Source organism: Procambarus clarkii, chromosome 32 (genome assembly GCF_040958095.1).
Source record: "Procambarus clarkii isolate CNS0578487 chromosome 32, FALCON_Pclarkii_2.0, whole genome shotgun sequence".
NCBI lineage: Eukaryota > Metazoa > Arthropoda > Malacostraca > Decapoda > Cambaridae > Procambarus > Procambarus clarkii.
This window is the reverse complement of record NC_091181.1, coordinates 31,714,667-31,732,422: the sequence shown is the minus strand read 5'-3', so window position 1 is coordinate 31,732,422 and position 17,756 is coordinate 31,714,667. Positions and strand designations below refer to the sequence as shown.

General features: G+C 52.6%; 2 protein-coding genes across 3 annotated transcripts in view; both read right to left on the bottom strand.

The window, feature by feature from the left end:
* The window catches only part of LOC123759363 (uncharacterized), a 159,669-nt gene that overhangs the window by 62,345 nt on the left and 79,568 nt on the right, over positions 1-17,756 (bottom strand). The window lies entirely within an intron of this gene.
* Positions 1,654-3,420, bottom strand: LOC138370504 (uncharacterized). The gene has a single exon (XM_069334880.1). It carries the CDS (start codon positions 3,418-3,420, stop codon positions 1,654-1,656), a length of 1,767 nt encoding a protein of 588 aa, XP_069190981.1.

The window sequence follows — 17,756 nt, the reverse complement described above, 5'->3', positions numbered from 1 at the left end:
TAATTTATACTTGAGAAAATTCCCGTTTTGAATGAACAGCATGTTAAAGTTTATGAATGCGTCTGTGGGGTCGACCGCTGGATGTAATGGACTTGAGTCGAGGACGGGTTGCTCAATATATCTCAAGATATCACATATAAATAATTGCCAACAGATCCAAGACACCTAACCTAACCTAACCTAACCTACCCTAGGCATAAATATAAACAAAAAGTATGGTATATAATAATAATATTTAACTATAATTGAGAAATAAAGCTTTTTGATAACGTCGTAGAAACAAATTGACGATTATTAAATGAACAAATCCACAAGGGGCCGTATCTTGAGGTTATCTTGAGATGATTTCGGGGCTTTTTTTTTTTTTTTTTAGTGTCCCCGCGGCCTGGTCCTCGACCAGGCCTCCACCCCCAGGAAGCAGCCTGTGACAGCTGACTAACACCCAGGTACCTATTTTACTGCTAGGTAACAGGGGCATAGAGTGAAAGAAACTCTGCCCATTGTTTCTCTCCGGCGTCCGGGATCGAACCCGGACCACAGGATCACAAGTCCAGTGTGCTGTCCGCTCGGCCGACCGGCTCCCCTCGCCGTGACGAGGGTTCGAACCTACATCCGTGTGACGATTATTATTATATGGGAGAGTTCAGCAGGAGCAGCTCGGACAAGCACAGCCTGATGAGCCCCCTCTCAGTATACGGCTCGTCCAAGCCCGGGGCCGCTAATCACTGAAGTGGTATACCATCATAAATATGGAAGAACTGTTAGGCTACGGTATACAATATAGCGAGGTATAACCACAATGATATACCCTGTGGTGCCGGGGAACGTCGGGCACCTACATCAGTTCATATACTGATATGAACAGGTAAATCAGAGGCGTTGGAACATACCTGCATTAGGTGTCGGAGTAAATACAAATATATACAGGACTAAAAGTTGGAAAATAGTGACAGATGCATGCTGTATAGCTCTATATGGTCCCCCACTGAACGCTCTAGTGGACACCCGGAATAAGAGCTACATTAAGGGCCCTATAAGCCGAGGACAGTGTCCAGTCGATGCACAGTGAACTCGCCACCATCGTCCCTCATCATGTATATGCTTCACAGTTAAATTATACATGTATGATGATACATGGACAGCTTGGGCGAGCCCGGAGGATAATACATGGCTGGATACACACACATAATTGATGATCTAATTAAAAACAAAAACAAAAATGACGTCATTGGTGTGGACAGGAGCTTGGACGAGCGTAGCCTCGTGCTTCTCAGATCATGCTCGTCCAACCTCCAGACGACCCCCAATGACACATTCGTCTCCTATGACATGACAATATTATTGCCGGTAATGAGAGCGTGGGGCCTCACAACACACACACACACACACACACACACACACACGCGCACACACACACACACACACACACACACACACACACACACACACACACGCACGCCAATTTGGCTTAAAACCTTCAAGCTACGTTAACTAAGTAAAAGTTGCTAAGAGTTTACACAAAGACGACACAGCCAATTAAACCCAGAACCAGCTGTGCTGGGGGAAATGTGAAGTGAAATTATCAGTAATTGAAGAGACTTCGACAGTTTACGTTGTACTAGTCTACCTGCGTGTAGACTCACTTGTGTGGTCTCATTTGTTGTTTTTCGAAGTTATACCAGTTTTCAGCGGGAAACCAGAACGGAGTTCGTAGGCCACAGCTTGAGAACGGAGTTCGTAGGCCACAGCTTGAGAACGGAGTTCGTAGGCCACAGCTTGAGAACGGAGTTCGTAGGCCACAGCTTGAGAACGGAGTTCGTAGGCCACAGCTTGAGAACGGAGTTCGTAGGCCACAGCTTGAGAACGGAGTTCGTAGGCCACAGCTTGAGAACGGAGTTCGTAGGCCACAGCTTGAGAACGGAGTTCGTAGGCCACAGCTTGAGAACGGAGTTCGTAGGCCACAGCTTGAGAACGGAGTTCGTAGGCCACAGCTTGAGAACGGAGTTCGTAGGCCACAGCTTGAGAACGGAGTTCGTAGGCCACAGCTTGAGAACGGAGTTCGTAGGCCACAGCTTGAGAACGGAGTTCGTAGGCCACAGCTTCAGAACGGAGTTCGTAGGCCACAGCTTCAGAACGGAGTTCGTAGGCCACAGCTTGAGAACGGAGTTCGTAGGCCACAGCTTGAGAACGGAGTTCGTAGGCCACAGCTTGAGAACGGAGTTCGTAGGCCACAGCTTGAGAACGGAGTTCGTAGGCCACAGCTTGAGAACGGAGTTCGTAGGCCACAGCTTGAGAACGGAGTTCGTAGGCCACAGCTTGAGAACGGAGTTCGTAGGCCACAGCTTGAGAACGGAGTTCGTAGGCCACAGCTTGAGAACGGAGTTCGTAGGCCACAGCTTGAGAACGGAGTTCGTAGGCCACAGCTTGAGAACGGAGTTCGTAGGCCACAGCTTGAGAACGGAGTTCGTAGGCCACAGCTTGAGAACGGAGTTCGTAGGCCACAGCTTGAGAACGGAGTTCGTAGGCCACAGCTTGAGAACGGAGTTCGTAGGCCACAGCTTGAGAACGGAGTTCGTAGGCCACAGCTTGAGAACGGAGTTCGTAGGCCACAGCTTGAGAACGGAGTTCGTAGGCCACAGCTTGAGAACGGAGTTCGTAGGCCACAGCTTGAGAACGGAGTTCGTAGGCCACAGCTTGAGAACGGAGTTCGTAGGCCACAGCTTGAGAACGGAGTTCGTAGGCCACAGCTTGAGAACGGAGTTCGTAGGCCACAGCTTGAGAACGGAGTTCGTAGGCCACAGCTTCAGAACGGAGTTCGTAGGCCACAGCTTCAGAACGGAGTTCGTAGGCCACAGCTTGAGAACGGAGTTCGTAGGCCACAGCTTGAGAACGGAGTTCGTAGGCCACAGCTTGAGAACGGAGTTCGTAGGCCACAGCTTGAGAACGGAGTTCGTAGGCCACAGCTTGAGAACGGAGTTCGTAGACCACAGCTTGAGAACGGAGTTCGTAGACCACAGCTTGAGAACGGAGTTCGTAGACCACAGCTTGAGAACGGAGTTCGTAGACCACAGCTTGAGAACGGAGTTCGTAGACCACAGCTTGAGAACGGAGTTCGTAGACCACAGCTTGAGAACGGAGTTCGTAGACCACAGCTTGAGAACGGAGTTCGTAGACCACAGCTTCAGAACGGAGTTCGTAGACCACAGCTTCAGAACGGAGTTCGTAGACCACAGCTTCAGAACGGAGTTCGTAGACCACAGCTTCAGAACGGAGTTCGTAGACCACAGCTTCAGAACGGAGTTCGTAGACCACAGCTTCAGAACGGAGTTCGTAGACTACAGCTTCAGAACGGAGTTCGTAGACCACAGCTTCAGAACGGAGTTCGTAGACCACAGTTTGCGAACTAGGGTCCTGTAACATTCCTCTTGCTCACTACCGTTGCACTGAAGGCCTCCCTCCGACATCCTTGTCACTCATCCGTGCTTCTAGCATCCACCAAGGCCACTTTTGTTCAACTACTCACAATAGTCATCATTTCTTTGTTCATCTTGTCAATTTGCTTCACAATTTTGTATATTGTTAACGACACTATGGAGCAGAATGTAGGACAATTCAACGTTGTATCTCTCTTGCTTATAATTTATAGCTATAACTACGCTATATAATATTATATTATTATTACATTAGTTCCTCGCTAATGTTACCCCATAAGGTAAGGAACGAAGTAGGTAAGGTAAACTTCCCAAGGCGGTATTTGCCCTCTGTATCTCTCAGATTTGATCAAATCCTTACAGGCGATACATCATCTACTATTAAACTCTATTCTCTTCCCTGGTAGTGTTCTACTCTGTGTTCCACACTACCGGGGTGTACGAACCTCGCTCTATACCCCTCAACTTTAACAGTCTGACTTCTGTGTTTGGGTTAGATTGGGTTACGTGCCGTCGTGCGTGTCACTTGGGCACGTGTGTGTAACCAACGCCCAGGAGGCCGCCGTGCCAATGTTTCTGAAAGGTCTCCCGATATGTCCTGGCCACTGGCGTTACCACGTTGGTGTGGGCGTCCCGTGTGGAGCCGCGGCTTGGGTCACCTTCCAGGTGCTGGTCCTCGCATGTAAACACACCGTTCTCAGTCATTTCATTTAGTTCGGGAGGGCATTCACGCTCCATCTTCAATTCGGAGCGCGTGTCCTCGCCCCGTTGTGCCTGTAGGGGATGTGGGGGTAGGTAGTACAGCTTTTAGGTGCCGCTCTCAACATACAATGGACTGTTGTACATGCCGGAGCGTCTCTGAACCCCTTGTAATATGTACACTATTTACGATAGGTTACCTATTTCGATTTGTTGTAATATGGTATCCCGACTTGAGGCCAGGCTTCCCTAGTGACTGACTGCCTGATCAGACAAGCTACAGTGAAGCTTGTGGCCCACATAGTGAGCATCTCAAAACATCCTGTCCAGGCTTAATCTGCAGGAACACTGCCTCCCTCCTCCTGAGGATCTCCACCCCCTGTACCACCATTATTAAGGCAGGGGTGGACGCCATGAACGCCAGAGCAAGGACACCCACCGTGGTCACGGTCTCCCGACAGGACACCTCCGCCAGGTGGGGCATGATGCAGGTGGAGATAGGCAGAGAGAGAGAGAAGGATAAAAATCAATCAGACGAGATTTCGTAAAGATTTCTTGTAAAGAATCCAACGCTTTAAATCATCGTGGGTGGCGTGTGATTGTGGAGAGGGAGGGAGGAAGGGGGGAGAGACACAAGGAGGAAGGGGGGGGGGGAGAGATAGGGAGGGAGGGGGTGAGAGAGGGAGGGAGAGAGGGAGAGGGATGAGAGAGTGACAGGGAGAGACACGCGAGGTGCGGCCGACCAGTACTACCACAGCCCTGGCTGATCCTACCATGTACTCACCTAACAGTGAACTACAGACCTTGTGTACGACTTAGTCGACTCTGTCTACCGACGGTAGTCAGTGGTAAGGTCAGGTGTGACGGGTTGTGTCACTCTGGTGTCAGGTGTGGCTGGAGGGCACGGACAGGTGGCTGGAGGGCACGGACAGGTGGCTGGAGGGCACGGACAGGTGGCTGGAGGGCACGGACAGGTGACTGGAGGGCACGGACAGGTAACCAGGACAAACCAGTATCGCGTGACGAATTCTTACTAATTATAACATTTTTACTTTGATGGCGGAGGAAGTGTGATAAGGACGCGCCTCCCTGTGGCTTCCCCCCCCTGGGGCCACTACCCCTGTGGCTTCCCCCCCCCACCCCTGGGGCTCCCACCCCTGTGGCTTCCCCCACCCCCCCACCCCTGGGGCCACCACCCCTGTGGCTTCCCACGCCCCTAGGAGCGTGTTGAACAGCTGTGGACCCCTGAAGTTAAGACAGTGCTCTCTGATTGTGTCTCTGGCACCTCTACTCTTCACTGGTTCTAGTCAGAGAACGGCACAATTTTTGTATCATCTGCAAAGACTGAAACGAAGACTTGACTAGTATTTTTGTCTATATCCGATATAAGAATGAGAAATGGTAGTGATGCAAGGACTGTGCTCCCTTTGTCAAGAGGAGCTATGTCTGCTTTACTACCTCCCTTATGCAGAGGAGCTATGGCTGCCGAGTAAAGTGCTGCTGGTATCTACCCCTGTATCCAGGATCTTTCTCCGTGTTACGCTGAACGCTCGCCCTACTGGTACCTACAAGTACCTATTGGCGCTACTGGTACCTACCCAGTACCTATTGGCGCTACTGGTACCTACCCAGTACCAATCCCTCCCTTCTCTCACCCTGCCGGCCTCTGCCTGACCTTCCCTTTTCCCTTCCTGATTTCCTGTCTTCCGTCCCATCCCCCTGACTCGCCCCTCAGATTGCCCATCACACCACCATTATTTTAATCATTCTCGGGTATGATGGCTCCCATTGCTCACCCTGGACGCCGCCTCCTCGATTCCCCCGTCACCAGCCGCCGCTGTGGCTACTGCTGTGCTGTGTACTCGTCCTGTGCTGTGCTGTGCTGTGTGGGCTCGTCCTGTGCTGTGCTGTGTACTCGTCCTGCACTGTGCTGTGTGTGCTCGTCCTGTGCTGTGCTGTGGGCTCGTCCTGTACTGTGCTGTGGGCTCGTCCTGTACTGTGCTGTGGGCTCGTCCTGTACTGTGCTGTGGGCTCGTCATGTACTGTGCTGTGGGCTCGTCCTGTACTGTGCTGTGGGCTCGTCCTGTACTGTGCTGTGGGCTCGTCCTGTACTGTGCTGTGTACTCGTCCTGTACTGTGCTGTGTGGGCTCGTCCTGTGCTGTGGTGTGGGCTCGTCCTGTACTGTGCTGGGGGCTCGTCCTGTACTGTGCTGTGGGCTCGTCCTGTACTGTGCTGTGGGCTCGTCCTGTACTGTGCTGTGGGCTCGTCCTGTACTGTGCTGTGGGCTCGTCCTGTACTGTGCTGGGGGCTCGTCCTGTACTGTGCTGGGGGCTCGTCCTGTACTGTGCTGGGGGCTCGTCCTGTACTGTGCTGGGGGCTCGTCCTGTACTGTGCTGTGGGCTCGTCCTGTACTGTGCTGTGGGCTCGTCCTGTACTGTGCTGGGGGCTCGTCCTGTACTGTGCTGGGGGCTCGTCCTGTACTGTGCTGGGGGCTCGTCCTGTACTGTGCTGTGGGCTCGTCCTGTACTGTGCTGTGGGCTCGTCCTGTACTGTGCTGGGGGCTCGTCCTGTACTGTGCTGTGGGCTCGTCCTGTACTGTGCTGTGTGCTCGTCCTGTACGGTGCTGTGTGCTCGTCCTGTACTGTGCTGTGTGCTCGTCCTGTACTGTGCTGTGTGCTCGTCCTGTACTGTGCTGTGTGCTCGTCCTGTACTGTGCTGTGTGCTCGTCCTGTACTGTGCTGTGTGCTCGTCCTGTACTGTGCTGTGTGCTCGTCCTGTACTGTGCTGTGTGCTCGTCCTGTACTGTGCTGTGTGCTCGTCCTGTACTGTGCTGTGTGCTCGTCCTGTACTGTGCTGTGTGCTCGTCCTGTACTGTGCTGTGTGCTAAGCTGAGCTGTATGCTCTTATTTGACTGTCATTTTCCAGTTGTGATTCGTCACTAGACTGACGTGAGAGTCTGCCAGCGGTAGTGTGCTGAGGTACAGTGCTGAGGTACAGTGCTGAGGTACAGTGCTGAGGTACAGTGCTGTCTGAAGCTGACCCATCAGCACCGAATATGACCGCATTGAGCGTAACTACAGACCTACCTTGAAGTTACCTTGAACTGTTTCCGGGTCTTACCGTCCCCGCGGCCCGGTCATCGACCAGACCATCGACCAGGAGGCCTGGTCGATGCCCGGGCCGCGGTCATTCAAACCCAGCTTTTATGAATGAAAAAAAAACTGTTTACACACGACTCACGACTGCTGACGTCCGAACACTTCCGGAACAAGTGCTTCGCTGACGACTTGTGTTCGAACCACAACGCTGTAAATGCTTCACCCACGTACTACAAATATAAGTAATCGCCAACAGAACCTAAACACCTAACCTAACCAAATGCCTAAATATGCACAATATGCTAATATATAACAATATTAATTTATGTTTGAGAAAATTCCTATTTTGAATGTACAGCATGTATTAATATTGATGAATGCATCTTTGGGGTCGACCGCTGGATGGAATGGACTCGAGTCTGAGGACGGGTTGCTACATAACACCCTTGGACCTCTCCTTCGATGGCAACAATAATGACCTGGAGGAGTGTGCCAGCTCACAAGAAGTGTGAAGAGCGTTGCTCTAGCCTAGTGAGGTAACTCTTGTGTTACTCTACACATAGTGTAGAGCTGCTGCACTTCCCTCCACCCTCCTACCCCATGGAGAGGAGGAAGCGCTCTCACCTTGCCAGCTCGCAATGAATGTCACTCGGTTAATGTGTCGGGTACTTCGTCAACGGCTCCCACTCCATAATTACTCGCAACACGGAGGGCTCCGACAGCAGTCAGTGACAGACAGACAGAGAGAGAGACAGAGACAAAGACAGAGAGACAAAGACAGAGAGAGACAGACAGAGAGACAGACAGAGAGACAGACAGAGAGACAGACAGAGAGACAGAGAGAGAGACAGAGAGAGAGACAGAGAGAGAGACAGAGAGAGAGACAGAGAGAGAGACAGAGAGAGAGACAGAGAGAGAGACAGAGAGAGAGACAGAGAGAGAGACAGAGAGAGAGACAGAGAGAGAGACAGAGAGAGAGACAGAGAGAGAGACAGAGAGAGAGACAGAGAGAGAGACAGAGAGAGAGACAGAGAGAGAGACAGAGAGAGAGACAGAGAGAGAGACAGAGAGAGAGACAGAGAGAGAGACAGAGAGAGAGACAGAGAGAGAGACAGAGAGACAGAGAGAGAGACAGAGAGACAGAGAGAGAGACAGAGAGAGAGACAGAGAGAGAGAGAGACAGAGAGAGAGACAGAGAGAGAGACAGAGAGAGAGACAGACAGAGAGGGGGGGAGGGGACGGACGGACACAGGGGGGCCGGGGACGATAATTTTGTGAAGGTAGGGAGAGACAGAGAGAGAGAGAGAGAGAGAGACGTCTCCCAGACACCAATGTGTACATCCGCCCCACCTGACGCTCGCCGCCCTCCTCCGGAGCCACACCACACACAACAATCACCCCATGAACACATCCACAAGAGCCGTGACGAGGGTTCCGAACGGCCCTTGTGGATTTGTTCGTTTGATGCATCACGCTATTGTGATTTCTGTGTGTAATTAGCCCACATTAACCAATTTCACCCACACCTATTACCCACCGTCTCGTGAGACGCTACACCTGCTGAAGACTGCAGGACAGGTGTCACAGTACACCGTTGTCCTCGTCTCAAGCTCTTCACCCTTCTCTTGCCTACCTTGAGGTGATTCCGGGGCTCAGCGACCCCGCGGCCCGGTCGTCGACCAGGCCAAGTATAAGAAATACTGTTGGTATGCGTGTGAAGTCTTAGGTGGCTTAATCTTTTATCAATCAATCTGCGTGTGAAGTGTTCAAGAGGTTAGGTTTGCTGGAAGTGCCGGGTCAGAAGGACTGTAATGGATATGCGGGGTTGCTGCAAGCAACAGCCTTATAGACGACGTTTCTAGCCTTATAGTCCCTTATAGAAGGGACGACGACGTTTCGGTCCGTCCTGGACCATTCTCAAATCGACTTGAGAATGGTCCAGGACGGACCGAAACGTCGTCGTCGTCCCTTCACCTTCTAGTGTGTGGTCTGGTCAACATACTTTAGCCACGTTATTGTGACTCCTCGCCTGCATACAAACACGTTTTCTAGAAGATAGGCAGACAATTTGAAATATTTATTTCATTCCTTATAATGCGAGTCCAAGAGTTTCGAGTCCATTCAGGGCTCGCCATAGCCCGTGCTGCTTGAAACTGCTGTTCCGAGCAGCTGAATCTAAAACAGCAACAAGAGCGTGTATCGCTCATGTGCGTCTGGGAACCTGACGTGTTGTGTCAGCCACCACAAAACACGGCGCAATCGTTATCGTGATGCTATTTGACGCAATCATTTAGAAGTTTGTTTTTATGTTGCCGCATCAATTCATCCATGAAACTTTCCCATGAAAACTACGAACATGCGGGCGACACGGTAGAGTGATTCTGGAGACACGGTACCCTGATACCTGGTTGATACCTGGTTGATGGGGTTCTGGGAGTTCTACTCTCCCCAAGCCCGGCCCGAGGCCAGGCTTGACTTGTGAGAGTTTGGTCCACCAGGCTGTTGCTTGGAGCGGCCCGCAGGCCCACATACCCACCACAGCCCGGTTGGTCCGGCACTCCTTGCAGGAAACAATCTAGTTTCCTCTTGAAGATGTCCACGGTTGTTCCGGCAATACATTTTATGCTCGCTGGGAGTACCTGTCTGCTTGATGGGGTTCTGGGAGTTCTTCTACTCCCCCCAAGCCCGGCCCGAGGCCAGGCTCGAGTAGGTGAAGGTGACTCCGTCACCCTCACTATCACCGCAGGACAGTTAACAAAAAGGGCGCTCTCCTCTCACCCTCCTTCTGGTCGCCTTAATAGTGAAGTTTTCACTATTCACTATTTTCACTATTCTTTCATCTTAAGAACCTGCGGACCACCCCTCACTACAACAGCCTCCACCAGGACACACAATGCGTCTCTTTTAGACGCACACACCTGACCTGCCGTGCTCCAGGTGTGTGCCTGAGCGGTACACACCTGCAAGGGACACACCACACAGGTGCGAACTTCAAGGAGGCGTCGACATTCAATACCATTATTAAGGTAGAGGAAATGTTTTATATCTCTCATTTACTTTCGTAATTGTGAGTCAATTTGGGGGATTTGAATTGTGGATTTTATTAAAATAGAAAGGTTGAAGGTGTGGAAAACCTCAACATTTAGACTGTTGGGTACTGGTTGGGTACGGACGGGATGGGTACCGGTTGGGTACGGACGGGATGGGTACTGGTTGGGTACGGACGGGATGGGTACTGGTTGGGTACGGACGGGATGGGTACCGGTTGGGTACGGACGGGATGGGTACTGGTTGGGTACGGACGGGATGGGTACTGGTTGGGTACGGACGGGATGGGTACCTGGTTGGGTACGGACGGGATGGGTACCGGTTGGGTACGGACGGGATGGGTACCGGTTGGGTACGGACGGGATGGGTACTGGTTGGGTACGGACGGGATGGGTACTGGTTGGGTACGGACGGGATGGGTACTGGTTGGGTACGGACGGGATGGGTACCGGTTGGGTACGGACGGGATGGGTACCGGTTGGGTACGGACGGGATGGGTACTGGTTGGGTACGGACGGGATGGGTACTGGTTGGGTACGGACGGGATAGGTACTGGTTGGGTACTTCTGAGATCCTTCCTTATTGTGGGTCTTCATGGCCTCGGTAGTTGGGCAACAGTTTTGTACTTTTGAGGCCCAAGTTCGAGTCTGCGATAATTCGAGTGAATTAAATGTTATTTCCTACGCTGCTGTGGACTGCATCATATTTCATATATTTGGGGTCAGCTGGTGTCACTCAACTTTGAACGGGGGGGTTATGGGGGGTGAGGGACAAACATAGGCTGTCCATGTAGTCGTGTGAAATATTAGGTGTGTTTCCCCTAGAGTTGGGGACCATTCCAACTTTTTAATTAATCCCGCACTACATCACTGAATGCCCAGTTATTAGACCTTTCAGACCAGTTGGCATGAGGTACCTGGAGCTTTGCAATTACTTTATTCACTCTCGTATTCTTGAAGATATCCTCACAGTATACCCAAAATTTGCCAGTGCAGGCTATTAAACACATGGCTCTGTATGACTAACCATCCTGCGAGATGGGGACTTGTATTACCACTGCTACCTTATTCAATCTTGTGTTGTTGATATCCTCAAAATGCATCCGGAGTCTGCCAGTGCAGACCGCTTATCACATGCCTCTGTATGACTAACCATCCTGTGTGATGGGGATTTTATAGCATCACCTAGTTAGCGTTTTTGACACACTGTACTCCACTTCATATAGTCTAGGGTAGCTGCACTAATGCAGATGTACCTCATAACTTAATAAAAAAAAAAAAAATTTTACTAATGCAGATGTAACTAATGTGTTAAAAAAAATATTTTTTATTTTTTTTTTATTTATTTTTTTTATTTTTTTCTACCACAGACGTGGCCACACATTTACAATGCTAACCAGAATATATACATTTTCTTCTGTCCTCCATGGACAGGGTTAGAGAAGTGTTAAACATATAGTTCAAGGGTTTATTGAACACTGAACTGAAAGGGGTTAGCTACTTCATATAGTGTAGGGTAGCTGCACTAATGCAGATGTACCTTTATGTACTAATAAAAAAGAGGGTTTAGAACACAAGAGTGAATAAGGTAGCACTGATACTAAAATGTCCCCCATCTCGCAGGATGGTTAGTCATACAGAGCCTTATGTTCAGTAGCCTCCACTGGCTTGTTTGACGATTTTCACCCTTGCCTGCCTTCTCCGCCAACACTTGCTCTCATTATGGTGTTCGGGTGCATTATATCCTCAAGAACACGCGAGGTAATAAAGTAATTACAAAGCTCCAGGTACCTCATGCCAACTGGTCTGAAAGGTCTAATAACTGGGCATTCGGTGATGTAGTGTGGGAGATCGTGCCTTTGCAGTTCCTGCTCACAGAGTTTGCAACTGGAGTGCTCAGGATTGGGAGATCCGTCACCTGCAGCCACCTGCCACAGGTAACGGTAACCGAACCTGATCCTGGCAACCACTGTGTCGCACAGTCTGGTGGACGTTTTGTGCTGCCCATAAATATAGGTCTCGGATCTGAACAAATCACAGCTTTTTTATACCGGTGCTTTCAGGCCCGTTGGGAGTCATTAAGTTTTTACTATCGGACCTGAGTGTTTGGAACAATATAGTCTGGAACAAATAGTAAAGCTGGTGTTGACGGCGGTGGCTTGACGGCTTGGCAGGCCGTCAGCCAGCCTCATACCAGGACCAGCCTCATGGTCCCCCCTCATACCTCCTGTTTTCCACTCCTTAATTAAACCTCCACCTCCCTCCTTGCCTGCCTCCTTGCCTGCCTCCCTGCCTGCCTGCCTGCCTGCCTGCCTGCCTGCCTGCCTGCCTGCCTGCCTGCCTGCCTGCCTGCCTCCCTGCCTCCCTGCCTCCCTGCCTGCCTGCCTCCCTGCCTGCCTGCCTCCCTGCCTCCCTGCCTGCCTGCCTCCCTGCCTCCCTGCCTCCCTGCCTCCCTGCCTGCCTGCCTCCCTGCCTCCCTGCCTGCCTGCCTCCCTGCCTGCCTGCCTGCCTCCCTGCCTGCCTCCCTGCCTGCCTCCCTGCCTGCCTCCCTGCCTGCCTCCCTGCCTCCCTGCCTGCCTGCCTGCCTGCCTCCCTGCCTGCCTGCCTCCCTGCCTCCCTGCCTCCCTGCCTGCCTGCCTCCCTGCCTGCCTGCCTCCCTGCCTGCCTCCCTGCCTCCCTGCCTCCCTGCCTGCCTGCCTCCCTGCCTGCCTCCCTGCCTGCCTACCTGCCTGCCTGCCTGCCTGCCTGCCTGCCTGCCTGCCTGCCTGCCTGCCTCCCTGCCTCCCTGCCTCCCTGCCTCCCTGCCTGCCTGCCTCCCTGCCTGCCTGCCTCCCTGCCTCCCTGCCTGCCTGCCTCCCTGCCTCCCTGCCTCCCTGCCTCCCTGCCTGCCTGCCTCCCTGCCTCCCTGCCTGCCTGCCTCCCTGCCTGCCTCCCTGCCTGCCTGCCTCCCTGCCTGCCTGCCTCCCTGCCTGCCTGCCTCCCTGCCTCCCTGCCTCCCTGCCTCCCTGCCTGCCTGCCTGCCTCCCTGCCTGCCTCCCTGCCTCCCTGCCTGCCTGCCTGCCTGCCTGCCTGCCTGCCTGCCTGCCTGCCTCCCTGCCTCCCTGCCTCCCTGCCTCCCTGCCTCCCTGCCTCCCTGCCTCCCTGCCTCCCTGCCTCCCTGCCTCCCTGCCTCCCTGCCTGCCTGCCTGCCTCCCTGCCTGCCTGCCTGCCTGCCTGCCTGCCTGCCTCCCTGCCTGCCTGCCTGCCTGCCTGCCAGGAGGGATATAATATCTGGTGTGACAATGACCTTGTGGAGAGGCCGAGAGTGAGACAGCAGGGAACATATTATACTGGATGACTTGTGCAGCCAGATAATATTGAGTGCGTCTTCCTCTGGGGTTGTGTAGCGTGTTCCTTAAAGCAGGCTGCTTGCTGCTACACGCACGCGTACACGTACACACGCATCACGTACACGTATCACGTACATACGCATCTATGTTTGTGCCTCCCCCCCCCTTGTAATTCCTCTACTGCCCGCCCTCCCCTCCCTGCCACGAGAAATCACGACTAGCGGTGGTGGGCCTGCGGGCTTCCTGCCACCGTTATGCCGTGCCCGCCACACTCACAGGCCGTGCCCGCCACACACTCACAGGCCGTGCCCGCCACACACACACAGGCCGTGCCCGCCACACACTCACAGGCCGTGCCCGCCACACACTCACAGGCCGTGCCCGCCACACACTCACAGGCCGTGCCCGCCACATCTGCAGCCCTTACTAGCCACACCTAACGGAGAAGAGCCAAGTGTATTCACCTAGTTGTTCTAGGTGTTGAGCTCTGCTCTTTCAACCCGCCTCTCAACTGTCAATCAATCAACTGTAACTAATTCCTCCCCCCCCCCCACACACACACCAGGAAGCAGCTCCGTAACAGCTGTCTAACTCCCAGGTACCTACTTTACTGCTAGGTAACAGGGCATCTGGGTGAAAGAAACTTTGCCCAGATGTTTCTGCCTGGTCCGGGAATCGAACCCCAGGCCACAGAATTACGAGTCCTGCGCGCTGCTACCAGACCCCCAGTGTGGTACCTGGTTGATAGTGGAATTCTGTGGAAGTCAACGACTGCCTGGACTCATGAGGGATCAACAACAGTGGCACCTGTGGTGGCAGTGGCACCTGTGGTAGCACTGTTGGTACATTGTACTCTCCTCCTGTGGCCCCTGGGGGGGAGGCGGGGACAGTTGACAGCTTACAAAGCACTCACGATAAATCTGATTGATACCTGGTTGATGGGGTTCTGGGAGTTCTTCTACTCCCCAAGCCCGGCCCGAGGCCAGGCTCGACTTGTGAGAATTTGGTCCACCAGGCTGTTGCTTGGAGCGGCCCGCAGGCCCACATACCCACCACAGCCTGACTTTGTGTTCCCAAGATCTTGGATTTTCCGATATATTGTAAGTTAGAGTGTAGAGCATTCTTGTTAGTTCACCGGCTTAAGGAGTATGAGTACATGCTTACAGCAGGATGCATTTGATAACAGCCTAGAGTACAGACAAGTTCCATTCCTGGTCTTGTATGTACTGAGTTTAGAATGGATGGTGATAGCCCTTTCTACCCTCTACTTTCTACTCTTCTACTTCTACTGCTCAGTCTCTCCCTTCTTGTCAAACTTTCCCTTTCACCTGACACCACTCCTCGCTCCTGTCAGACTCCTTCCCTTACTCCCCCACCTCCCTCTCTACTTCTCTACCTCCCTTCTACCTCTCTATCTCCCTCACCCCAAACCCTCACCTATTCCTGCATTATTTATTTTCTTTCTTTATTATTACGTTACAGAGTTCGAGAGTCATCTTCAACACTTGCAGTGGCCCAGGCTCCCCCTGGCCTGGCTCACCCCTGGCCTGGCTCACCCCTGGCCTGGCTCACCCCTGGCCTGGCTCACCCCTGGCCACTGGCCTGGCTCATGGCGTCCTTTCGTCTTCATGGTCAGCCTTATCATGGTGCCCCCTGGCCAGTAGAACAACTCTCAGAATCTCATCTAGGTACAATCCAGGTATGCCCCTGTATGCTAGGTCCGTCATGGGACCCACACACAGCTGATTGACTATCAACAGTCGTGTGTGTGTGTGTGTGTGTGTGTGTGTGTGTGTGTGTGTGTGTGTGTGTGTGTGTGTGTGTGTGTGTGTGTGTGTGTGTGTGTGTGTGTGTGTCTCAACACTCAGGTGCTGGGGGTAAAAGCCAGGTATATGGTCTATATACCATATATATGGTAGCCAGCCTCCCCCCACCACCACTGAAGTAGCCAGCCTGCCCCACCATCCCAAAGTACACCGCCACACCACGCCACGCCACGCCACACCACGCCACACCACACCACACCACACCACACACCACGCCACACCACACCACGCCACACCACACCACCACACCAAGCTGACCGCCTCCATCTCCTCTCACCATTATTCAAACGTGAGAAGAAGGATGCCTGACCTTCCGGATAACAGGGCTTTATTGACCGTCAATGCCCCCCCCCCGCCCCCCACCCCCCCCCCTCTCCTCTTTACCTGCCCCTCGCCCCCCCCCTGGTCCACCACCACCTCTCCCCCAGAGTAACGAGTGTCTAGTCACTGTGCCTGCTGCTCCCACCACACTGTGGGACTATCCAGCCTCCCGCGCCACGCTCCATCCATTACCGCCCACAGGGGCGTGAGGGCTCACCTCTAACCCTGTCCACGGAGGACAGAAGAAAATGTATATATGCTGGTTAGCATTTTAAATGTGTGGCCACGTCTGTGGTAGAAAATAATAATAATAAGTATGGTAAGAGATGCTCCAAGTTACAGCCCCGCTCCTGTGCCAGGTAAGTCCACTACGGGCTCACCATAGCCCGTGCTACTTTGGAACTTTTTGTTCTCAGTGGCTGAATCTAGAACAACAACAAGAGATTCTCAAGACAAGTACCTTACCTTTTAGGTGTTGTTTATTAGGATATAATGTCACTTATATCTTTCTTATATTTCTTATATTTCTACCCCACTTTGGGGGGGGGGGGTAGAAATAGCCTAAGCTACTCTTATCCCTTTGAGATGTATTTCTTGCTTATCTCAATAAACATACTTGAATGTCACTTTCTTAGATCATTGTCTTGTGGATTTGTGGTGAGGTGTTTGTTGTTTGGTGCTGGAGAAGCGGGACGAATATATGACGTGTGTGAACAACGGTGAATGTGACGCACCGTTTGTATCAGTCTTCCGTTGTTTCACTGCTGCCTGCTGCTTGTTGCACTCGCCTAGGTGTGCGTGCACAGCCGGGCTTCAGCTCTTGGTCCCAGCCGTCTGACGGTCCACTATTCTAAGGCGTCACGGTTCAACATGTCTCCAGATAGACCTTTTACATCCACCTCTAAATGTGAATACACCTGGGGTACACTGGTACACATAGGGTACACAAGTACACCTGGGGGTACACAGGCACACCTGTGGTACACAGGCACACCTGTGGTACACAAGGCGGGTTGAGAACAAAGATACTGTGCGGCGTCATGGAATATTTAAAGCCTCCGGCGAGGGCCAAGTGGCACCGAGTGTTTGAAGCAGACAGTGCCTCGCTGGGTGCCTCAAGTCGACACAGTGCCTCGCTGGGTGCCTCAAGTCCACACAGTGCCTCGCTGGGTGCCTCAAGTCCACACAGTGCCTCGCTGGGTGCCTCAAGTCCACACAGTGCCTCGCTGGGTGCCTCAAGTCCACACAGTGCCTCGCTGGGTGCCTCAAGTCGACACAGTGCCTCGCTGGGTGCCTCAAGTCGACACAGTGCCTCGCTGGGTGCCTCAAGTCCACACAGTGCCTCGCTGGGTGCCTCAAGTCGACACAGTGCCTCGCTGGGTGCCTCAAGTCCACACAGTGCCTCGCTGGGTGCCTCAAGTCCACACAGTGCCTCGCTGGGTGCCTCAAGTCGACACAGTGCCTCGCTGGGTGCCTCAAGTCTACACAGTGCCTCGCTGGGTGCCTCAAGTCCACACAGTGCCTCGCTGGGTGCCTCAAGTCCACACAGTGCCTCCAGGACCTGCCCCCTTCACCGCTAGAGGCGCTGGTGTGTCCCCAGCGCCAACATGATCAGTGTCCAGCCACCCTCAGCTCAGTCACGCAGTCAGTCACACAGACAGCTGGGGTCAGGAACCTCCTGCCGGATGAGGAAACGCCAGATCGATGATTAGACAGATAGATAAGATGCAGACGTGAGATCAGGAAGGTACTTGATAAGCAGAGGAGGCAGCACCACGTATACACACAGCCACACGTATACATAGCCACACGTACACACACAGCCATACGTACACGCAGCCATACGTACATACAGCCATACGTACATACAGCCACACGTACACACAACCATATTATATATATATATATATATATATATATATATATATATATATATATATATATAAATATATATATATATATATATATATATATATATATATATATATATAAACATGCCATCCT

Bases quoted from the DNA above. Each gene is read 5' to 3' on its own strand.
- LOC138370504 (XM_069334880.1), bottom strand. From the start codon at position 3,420: ATGTTACAGGACCCTAGTTCGCAAACTGTGGTCTACGAACTCCGTTCT.